The following is a 10,604-nucleotide window of genomic DNA, read 5'->3' on the forward strand; positions in this document are numbered from 1 at the left end:
ATATAACACTTTTTTTTTTTTTTTTAAGTTGATCAATGCTGAATGTACCACTTACTCACATGACTGAAAGCCCACAGAGTTAATTCCAAATTTTAAAAACACTTCACTTAATATGTTATTTCTGGGATGAAATGATACTGTCATGTAGCGTAAATGATCTACGCCTTAGGCCACTTAAGCCACGGACATTGTTTCTGAAAGAAATGAGAGGACAGAAACTTAAATAAGACTCAGTAGAATGAACTTAAGATCTCCCATTGCACAGAGAAAAGGTAACTGTTCAACTATTAAATTGTAGACTTTCCTCAATAAGAAGCATTTTATTTTGCCTTCTCACCACAACGATTCAGGCTCTGTTCCTGAAGTTATGATATAACATTATAAATAGAATATTTTTTTTCGCCAAAGACTAAATTTAAAATTCAAATTTCATTAACAAATACAAGTTAGAAAAACATTAGCTGTGTGATTCCAATTAAAAGCAATCTCCCTTACAACCCATTCACTTTTTTCTAGCTTTTCCATGTGAGTAAGCAGATTTAATATTCTGCTGCTTAATGTTAAGCCATACAAGTGCTGCTCACAAACTATTTTAAAGTTTCTTTACAAAGTAGTCACATTTCACATTTAGTACTGTTCAATAAAAATACATGCTCATCTTCTCTACCTGTACATTTTTAGCAAACAAAAGCCAAGTTCACATAGCTCAAATCTGCACAGACTGTGCATCAACTGTTCAGTATAAAAGATTTATCCCAAATACACAAAGACACAGCTCCCCAAGACAACGACAATTCAGCAGACAGGCATGTCATAGGAGGGCTTCAGTTTTGAAAACTAGCGTTCCCCAGATGTCTAAAATCTCTCAACATTTCTTTCCTATTTAATACTGCCAGCCTTGAGAGTATCAGCAAGCTTTCCTGACAAAAGCAGAAGCGCAGTCAACAGCTCTAGGCCAGCACCTTCACTCTACAGAAAGTTCAGAAGATCTGGACTAGTTTATTGTTCAAGCAGCTACACAAAATATTCTTAGAAAAAGAAAATGCCTTTAAAAAAAAAAACTAGGCTTAAATTTACTGAGAAGACAAAAATATTTGTGTCCAAGGGTAGAAAAAGATTGCTAAAAAAATAATAAATTGATGATTGACTCAATCATTTTAACTCCACATTCTGTATTTCAGGAACATGGAGCACAAGTATTCCAGGATGAGCATACAATACTAATGCTCATTCACTCAAGGCTGCACATGCTCCAAGACTTTTTTGAGAGATGTAATCAGGAAACAGAATTTTAGTAGGGTTGTAGTGTCTCCTGGACAAAACTTAACTGTTTGCTTACAAACATGCACCAGTAGGAAGAAACGCATTTTCAAAGTCAGCTATTTTTAACTGGGAGGAAAGGGATGAAGGGAGGTAGGGAGAGTTCTAGGAAGCGACGCTGCTCATCCCAACCAAACACTTTAAACACAGTGGTAGCTCCTGAGTGAACTTCAGCCCTGTGGGAGAAGTGTATAGGATTGCTGTGGTAAGTTCCATAGTGACCTCAACTCAGTTTAAAATAATGCTGACACCAAGAAAAACAATGTCCTGCCATGTTCCAGACTGTTTGTTCCTGTCCTGTACTACCGCTTCTTCAAGCCAATACGAATATTCACATGACCATGCTGGCATCCACCTAATGAGCTGATCTGTGTTAACAGATCCTTTCTGCTAGCTTAGTCAAAGCCCAGATCAGCTTTTCAAGCCAACTTTAATGGAGTTTTTGAATGCCCTCCACTGGCCCAAAAAGAAAACCTGCGATCAAGGCAGGGGAAGTTACCACTTCGGGCAGCAATGCTGGTTGAAGCGGCAGCAGAAGTACAGTTCACAGGGTGACAACATAGACTGCACCTTTGCAGCCCTCAGCCTGCAAGTCCAGCACACGCATCACCTGGAGCAGTCACGTACTTACCCAACTCAAAAGAGAGCTCCAGCTAGACTCAGAATTGTAGATGAATACTGATAGACCCATGGTAAAATAAATGGATTTTGTGTTGTCAAAACTTTGCAATGAATATTGGAAGTAAAACAAACCCTTAAAATATTACAAGCTCCTTGTTAACAGTCATTGGCTTCTCTTTAAAATGAAACACAAATATTTTGTTTTGTAATGTTTTTCTTGGATTTGTGGAAATGATTTACAAGAAACCCCAAACAGATGGTGAATACCAAAAGACAGAGTAGACTTCACTGCTTTCTTTTGGGGTTGTTTTATACGTATTTCAAGAAGAGTTGAACTATTATGTTAGTTTTAACTCATCTATATCCTTTCTGGTAAAGCTGCTCTTGGCTTGTCCAGCCACACTGTTCAACATTTGGGTAGAGTGACAGGTGAATAAGAGCAATCCAAAAAGAGACTATAGCTTTATCTTATATGGTCCAGGTCAGCATTTACTTTTCCCATTCAACACAACATACATAAACTTGGATCTTTTTGTAGACCATAACTATTCTTGCTACACAGAGCCAATCTGCATTCACATTCCTTCCATTTCATAACTTGCCAGAGTAGTACTATCAGAAAAACAACAAAAAAAAAAACAGTAACACTACCAGTTAGCTTAGTTTCAAAGCATAAAATTTTAGTCTACATTATTTGGTATTCAGAAGTGCTTTACAAATGGTAACTGTAATCACTCTAAGCAAATAAGGCATTGTACAAAAAGTAGAATAGCTCAAAGGAATATAAAGTCCGTAGTAGCAAATTTCATGAGAAAGGACTCAGGGATTTAAACTCACGTGTCCCTGATTTGTGCTTCTCCTACTAAGAAGTACTACAGTTTTAGCCTTTGTTTCTGTGTTTCTGGATTTTTTTTCTTTAGATGAAGTTCCCTTCGGACTTTCAAACCAGCAAGCAAAAGCTCACCAGAGAAACTCGAAATAAAGACTTTTAAACTAAACAAACCACTTTTCTAATCTCACCTCCAAAAAAGAGACTTGCTTCTACTACTCTATGACACATTCAGGCCTAAACTTTTCCCCACTCTAAATTTACACTACCTCTGGCTTTAAATGTGTGCTCCACAAGAACAGTTTAAATCAATATTTCACAAAATTTCTTTCACATCACAGGGCTTACAGATTTGTTATATAACAGAATATCCAGTGCTATCAAAAGTAATACTGCACAATAGAAAAACTATTTACCGGTGAAGAAAGTAAGCTGTATATTTCATATCACATTACAAGTTTCACAACTGAGCAACTGGTACACCCAACTAGAATGGGGAAAGCAGGTTGAACCAGAAATGACATCCAATTAAATGCTGAATTACTTTTTAAATACTAGTAAGCAAAAATGCATTGTTGTCATGTTTTAGACTATTTAAATTTAGAAAATCTGTGATCTTTTAAGTGAAATTAATAATAAAAAACTATGAACTGTTCAGTTATCAGAAAAGCCTATTTTGCTGATCTTACTTTCAGAGATTCTCTATGATGCAAGAAAGAAAATTGTTTTCAGATTTTTGATCTATTCTTCATCTCATACCAGCAAGCTTTAACAACATTCAATTTCATTCCTATTTGCTTGTCAATTACTTTTTAAAAAAATACACTACCAATGAAAACCAGATATTTGTATTTTGATCTGTATTAAAACTTCTGCAGTAACAGAATGATATACTATAGGAAACGAAAATATTGAAAAGGACTTTTTACAAAATTAGTCATTGATTGTGTTAAATTTACAAAATTGTTACAGCTAATATTTTTCAACTTCTTTCTGTAACTTCTTTCCTGTGCAATAATTTGCCAAAATACGTTAGTAATTAACAACCAGGTAAGGTTAATACTATTTTAATTTTCCATGCTACTAAAAACTATGCAAGATCCCTAGATATCAGACTTGGGGCCAGCAGATGTGAGATGTTTATCATGGAATCATCATCAGGGAATCAGTTAAGTAAAATGTTAGTGGTATTCCTTCTACATTCCTCTTCACAACAAAAATTTTCTGCACAGTGGCTTTTTTTTCCCCTCTCCTTCTTCAGATGAGCTAAAAGACTAAGGTATGTTAGAGATGAGACGAAATTAATTAGCTTTCTCACCCGCTCTCAGATTACAGCCTCTTTAGCTAAAGCAAAAAGGCATTTCTAACACCTTATCTCTATCTCAATATAAATTTCAGAGCACTATCTTAGCACTCCCTGTGTTGACCTCTTGTTGCTAGCAGAAGCAAAAAAAAAAAAGAAAAAAAAAAACAACAAAAAAACAATTATTCAATTTCTATGTTCCAAAGAGTCTAATTTTTACATCTGTATTTTGCTTGCCATTCTGCTACAACTTGAAAGAGCAAAGATTCAATGGAGGCCCAACACTTCATACAGTAGGATAGTATTTAGCATCTGACATTTAGATTAGAAGATTTTAGTAGCTAAAGGAATTTACCTTGTCAAAGTTATGGCACCTACAATTTTCTGCAGCTTAAATTTGTTTTTCATGTATATTAATAGTTCCGTCTCAGAATTAATGCTTTTAATGCAATTTCTGGTTTCATCAACTTCTGAAACAACAGGATCATGTAAAGTTTTATCTTCCAAACAACAGAGCAGTTGGGCAAAGATCTCCAAAAATACTCACAGCTAATAAAGACTTACCAACTATTTCTTACCATACTGAACATGTTAAAACTAAATGTGCATTAGTGAAGTTTTAGAGATCCATTAGAAATGCTATAACAACAATGAATAACGTTAAAAATCAGATTTTGAATGTCATCTTATGACTATCTATCCTTATACTAAAAGGACAATTCTCAGAACTTTCAGAGCATTCTGAGCAACTGCTGAGAATCAGTGTCTGCTTAACTGATACAGAGCACAGGAGGCAAGAACCACCAAACATCTGGGCACTGATATTGTGATATTACTTCCAGGTTGCAGAGTCTGTCAAAAATGTATGTAGTAATTCCTGAGTTAGGAAAAATACATAAAAGGGTACATCTTTAGCACAGAAACTGGCAGGGGACTATGATCTATAAACAAAAATAGAGTAGTCCTCAAAAAAGGTGCTTGAGGACTTCACGAGATACAAAAGCAACACAGCACAGTATTACTTACCCATGAGTAGTGTTTTTAAAGCAAGAAAGTGTGCTGAAATGAGTAAGTTTTTACAGAATACTAAACTTCAAAGCATATAACTGGCTAATCAGAGCAAAGTAACCATACTAGTTAGTCAGCAAAAGGAAAGTAACACCCATTTTCAAGAATCTTAGGTGTTCATCCCTCCAAAAAAGCAAAAACCTGCATCGCGTGGCTTCATTTACCTAAAAGGGGCCAGGGCTTCCCAAGTCTTCAAGCAGGCACAGCCTGATCTCTGCTGAAGGCCAAGCCAAATACAGAAACAAAAAGATTTAAGAAAAAAATGTAGGAAAGGCAGGATGGCAGAATTAGGACACTTCGGCGAGGCTCAGCCAGACGCACAGCCCGCAGGTAGCAGACGGCCCCGTGCGCTCTCCGGGCCGCAGCTCTCACTCCTGCCTCGGCCCTCAGCACAGCACAGCCCAGCCCACCCCGCGGGCCCGGCGCCGCCGAGCCGGGCAGGGCGGGCGGCAGCACGCGCGCACAGGCGCGAGCCCCGCGCTGCCCAGGCTGCCGGAGCCTGCGTAACCCCGCGCTGCCGCCCTCGGCGCCCCGGGCCGCGCCGGGGCTCGGCCCCTCCCGACGCGGCCGCACCGCTCCTCAGCCGCGGCCTAAAAATGGCGGAGGGAACCGCGCTTCCCGGCGCCGTCCCCCCGCGCCGGCCCCGCCAGCGCCCGGCCACGCTCACCTTTCAGCTGCCCGCCCGCACGCCGACTCCGCGCCCCAGCGCCTCGCCGCTCGCCTCGTCCCCGCCGGCCCCAGAAGCCGCCGCCGCTGCCTCCTCACGAGCCCGCGCCTCGGCCGGCCGCCATCTTCTTTCCCCCACCAGCGACCGGGGCGACGCACGCGCCTACGTCACCACGCTCGCTGGCGCGAGGGGTGGGCCCCGGCCCGGCAGGGGCCGCGCGGCGGGAAGTGCGCAGGCGCAGCAGGGAGCGGGCGCGCGCCTTGCGCCTCCAGGCGCTCTGCGCGTGCGCGGGCGGAGGCTGCGCGCCCCCGCCCAGCCCGCCCCGGGCATGCGCTCTGCAGCCGGCGGGAAGGGCCTCGCCTCGTTGCAGCCGCCCCAGGGCAGCCTCGGCCCCCGGCCTGCTGCACTGTCCCCGGCAGCGCTCGCGACGGAGACCCGGCTTTTATTTGCTAAATAATAAAATCTCTTTACGTTCTGAACGGAAATATTTTACACGAATAAACAGACCGATTAAAGTAAGCTATACTGAGAGCTACCAGAGACCATACCAAAAATGAGAAGGGGCCGCTGAGCGTATAAAACAGGGGTTCACTATGTTGCTTTTGTTTTGTTTTCTTTTGTTACAATTATTCTTATCCAATTAATGTTGCCCCGATTAGACATGTCTGTTTTATTGGCTTCCAGGAGACATGACGACTTTGAGGAGCAGACATGAGAAGCCTCAGCTGAGAGGCAGCACAACCAGCTGTGACTGAACGGCTACATCTTTCTGCACATTGTATCAACATTAAGTTTCAAATCACAGTCGAAATAATGAAGTTGGAATATTTATTTCCCTTTGCCATGTAAGTGAAACTTTGTGCTGATCAAGTGCAAGACTCGATATATCTGTCTTCCTCTTTGTCCCAAGTGTTCTTTACTATATTTTTTTTTGTGTTCCTCCAGATAACTATTTTATCAACAAGGTTTTGTAGAAGAAATCACAATATTCACATTACATTTGCAAAATATGGGACATTAATTATAAACATCTTTTAATTTACAATAGACAATGATACAAAATTATTGAAGTGGTAAAAAACCACTGTCTCAAACAATTAAAATTAAAAAAGACAAAACTTAATCCTGAATCTCCCATCACTAAGGCTTCCAACAGTCCATCATAAGAGGTTTCTCCCTCTCTATCTTAGTAGTTAACAAAAAAGAATTCACATTTACACATCTGCTAAAAATCAGAAAGATATTGAGGATTCCCAAATCAGGAGGAGGGAGATGGAAGAAACCAATACGGGAGCTGCTGAGAAAGGACATTCCAGGCCCACTGGTTCTCCCCATACAGGAGTCTTTACCGATCCTGTATGTGTAACAAACCAAAAGGACTAAGCGGATCTCCAGGTTGAATGCAACTGCATATGACACCAAACCAGAGGACTCTTTATCTGCAACTCCCCTTAGCGAGCCTGGGAGTTACTGGATTGGTCCAGAGTGCAAGAAACATGAGCAATTCTCTGCTTTTTCTGTTCATATGAGCATTACCCCTAATACTGGAAGCTGCGTTTCGTCTGAATATCGTCGAGAATCTGCTGCAGCTCCTCATCTTCAAAACGGCCTTCCAGGCTGCAAGACAAGACCAACCAGGGTGCACCAAAGGCTTTAAAAATATTTCCCCCCCTCCAAATAACTTCAAGTATCTCTAATTTCCTCTTGTGAGTGTCAACACCATCATTTCCCCTCTTTATGGTACCATGAGGCACCCTGTATAACATCACTGTACAGATACCACACTAAGCCCAACGCCATGCCTCCTTTCTACACTACAATACACTACCCTTTCCACATCTTTTTGCTGAACAACTTCAAACCATTACATCAAAAAGGCAAAGGCAGATGCAGGTTTAAATAAATCTTTGAAGGAAGTCCATGTAGTGTTACACTTATAAACCAGGCCAGATGCCTACAAAATCCCACCATATAAAAGAGAAACAGTAATTCAGATTAGTGTTTCACTTCGTTTTGTGTGTCAGGCCAGAAGCCAGCAACTCTGTCCAACTTGTATATTGTCCCTAGAACAGTACACAAAAGCATTCATTCATTTCAAGGAAACAAAAAACAGCTAGGTGTAATTCCCCATTAATGCTCACTGTATTTAATCCAGTCAGCTTTAGTATATCAGGGGCACTTAAAAGATGACCCCACCAACAGATCAACACGGAGCTGAAGACAGACAAAAAGCTTTTCAATTAACAAGGATGGATCAAAGAGAAGCTATCTGTCCATAGCTACTTTTAGACCACAACAAACTATAAAACAGACTCTTCTGCCTACATAAACACTCACCTAGGAATCAAGGCTTTGGCTTCTTCGGCTGTCTCAGGACACAAGTTAGCCAAACATGCCAATTCAAACTTATGGAGCTTTTTCTGGAGCAGCAAACTGTAGGTAAAGACATGAAGATGGTGAAATTAAAAATAAGATTAAAAAAAAAAAAGATAAAAGGGCCTAATGGAATACAGAAAAAAAAATCATAGCCAAAAACCCCCCTTATACCGATTTTTTCTGAATGCAATCTGGAAAACTATTTTCATTTATTCCAACACACTATTAGTTAAATACTGATATCAAAGCCAATAATAAGGCATGACCTTAGACCAAGTCAAACCTTTCATAAAAAATTTCCTTCAAGTCTCTAGCCTCCCCAGCAAGATACGTTTCAGGATTCTGGAAGCCCAAATCAGAAAAACACCCCCTAACCCCTGCTCTCAGAAAACGGCACCAACACTCCAGAGCGAAGTCCCCAGCACAACCTTGCCTCCTAAAGCCCCGCTCACCTGCGGACGCTGGCAATGGTTTCGCGGTTCTTGAAGCGGCTGAAGCGGGCCGTGTAGTTCAGGGTTTTCATGAACACTTCGGAGAGCTCCTGCTCATCTTCCGCGCTTTCGTTCTGCTGCTTGCGATGCTCCAGCAGCATATGCACCTCCGAATTCAGGAGCGTTTCTGCCGTTTCAAACTCTTCACGGGAGTGAGTGAAAGCAAGGTAAAGCACAGATGAAAAGGCCATTTCACAGAGGTTAATTCACAAATTCAGCTTTGGACAGTAAGAACAAGAACAATGGATTTCACTGCAATTGTGCAAGGCCTTTACATCAACGATCGGGCTGCATTTTGTAATGAAAATAGAGATAAAAATTATAGCATTTTGAGTGATGTTCCATTGTGTTCACCTTTCTGGCCACATGTTCTGCCATCGCCACCAGATTTCTCACATTTTTGCATGTTCTCTTCACTGTTTTTTTCGCTGAACTTAATTTACTACTTGCTTTAGAGTTAATGTTTAGAACTACAATACTCAGAAAAATTAGAAATGACACCTATGTATTTGAAAGGCCTCCATGCAGTTCTTAATTAAATATGGATGCTGCAGAGCATTTTTTAAAAGATTTCATTTATTTGAAATGTTAATTGAGCTATTTAAATTATGTAAAAACAGGGAAAAAAAGTTTTAACCCATTTAAACAGATTTTTTTTTTCCTTTTTAGCAGCCCAACTCTCCTTGGTTTTGCTCATCATCATCATAATCATCACTGTATTTATTCAATAACAAGGTCGTTCTTTCAATATGTTGCTTCCCATCAGCTGTATGAGCTGTTGAAAGCAGCTGGATCAGGGATGGCATTTCAAAGTGCTTTTCTTTTCCTCTTTTTTTTTCTCTTTTTACCAAAAAAAAAAAAAAAAAAGGTCTAGCTTGGTCCCTGAAAAAACGGGACCGGCAATTTTTATTTTATTTTGCGAGGAGTGGAATTGTCCCAGGCTGGTCAGGGGTTGGGTATTAGCAGTTTTCAATCACTCTGCCGTACTCCCCTATCTTGTCAACCAAATTTAAAGACCTCACGTTTGGTCCCTGTATATTCCTAAACCTTAACCTTAGTGTGCTCATCCTCCCAGCACATAAGGAGCAGTTCACTTGGGCACAGATGTGCAAAAAAAAAAAAAAAAAAAAAAAAAAAAAAACTTTTAACTACAACCCAAAACGCGGCAACACCTTTTATTCTCGCGTTCGCCTTTAGTGAAGCAGGTAAATCCGCGGAACGGTACATTAACCTCCGCGGTTCCTGCGGATACATATTTACCTCAGGTGCTCTAAACGGGCATTCCCGGACCCCCGCCCCCCGCCATTTTTTAACGCTTGAGGATCTGCAGGCAGACGCGGGCGCTCGGGGGGCCGAGCGGAGCCGGGGAGAGGGAGCAGCGCCAGCCCCCGCCGCAGGGCCGGGCGCCCCCCGCGCACCTTTGGGGAAGACGAGCTGCGACGCGTCCTCCTCCACGTCGGCCGCGCGCGCGTCGCCGCCGCCCGCCGCCATCGCCGCCCGCCGCCGGAAGCGGCGCCGCCCGGAAGGCGCGCGGCGCCGCCAGGGGGAGGCCGCGCCCCCAGAAGCGGCTACTGAGGCGGGAGGTGCCGGTGGCTCCCGCGCGGGGGAGCGCAAAGCCGCCTCTGTGGTAATATTTCCCGTGGAGAGCTCGCAGTTAAGCACCTAGGCAGCGTGAGAGCCTTGAAGTAATTATCAGCCCTCACTGTGTCATCCCGCGCCCTCAGAGAAAGGCAAAAATAGACTGTCGGTGGATTTGCGGCGAAGCACAACTCCTGTTCTCCCAAACCCGCATCTGCGCCGAACTGGGGTGCTTATATCAAAACTTACAGGGACCAAACTATAGATCTTTAAAACTGGGTGACGAGAGAGGGGAGCGCGGCAGAGTGGTTGAAAACCCATTTGCTAAGTGGCACAAGCAGGAAGACATTC

At 42.2% G+C, this 10,604-nt stretch overlaps 2 protein-coding genes across 2 annotated transcripts in view; both read right to left on the reverse strand.

The window, feature by feature from the left end:
• WDR33 (WD repeat domain 33) overlaps positions 1-5,943 on the reverse strand; it is a 62,861-nt gene extending 56,918 nt beyond the window's left edge. The window contains exon 1 of the mRNA XM_088538095.1: positions 5,809-5,943. The gene's annotated coding sequence lies outside the window, so the exon portion shown is untranslated. The remainder of the gene's footprint in view (positions 1-5,808) is intronic.
• Positions 5,944-6,825: 882 nt separating this feature from the next.
• POLR2D (RNA polymerase II subunit D) lies at positions 6,826-10,166 on the reverse strand. The gene is made up of 4 exons (XM_088538072.1): positions 10,094-10,166; positions 8,637-8,817; positions 8,146-8,241; positions 6,826-7,425 (listed from the first exon to the last, which is right to left on the reverse strand). The coding sequence occupies exons 1-4, from the start codon at positions 10,164-10,166 to the stop codon at positions 7,347-7,349; spliced, it is 429 nt and encodes a 142-aa protein (XP_088394198.1). The 3' UTR covers positions 6,826-7,346.
• Positions 10,167-10,604: the final 438 nt, after the last annotated feature.

Source organism: Tinamus guttatus, unplaced genomic scaffold, assembly GCF_059628265.1.
Source record: "Tinamus guttatus ecotype Peru unplaced genomic scaffold, ASM5962826v1 Tinamus_guttatus_pri_ptg000927l, whole genome shotgun sequence".
NCBI lineage: Eukaryota > Metazoa > Chordata > Aves > Tinamiformes > Tinamidae > Tinamus > Tinamus guttatus.

Bases quoted from the DNA above. Each gene is read 5' to 3' on its own strand.
- POLR2D (XM_088538072.1), bottom strand. From the start codon at position 10,166: ATGGCGGCGGGCGGCGGCGACGCGCGCGCGGCCGACGTGGAGGAGGAC. The intron at 8,818-10,093 runs GTGCGCGGGGGG...ACTCCCGTGAAG, and splicing joins GCAGCTCGTCTTCCCCAAAG to AGTTTGAAACGGCAGAAACG. The intron at 8,242-8,636 runs GTGAGCGGGGCT...CTTTACCTACAG, and splicing joins ACCATTGCCAGCGTCCGCAG to TTTGCTGCTCCAGAAAAAGC.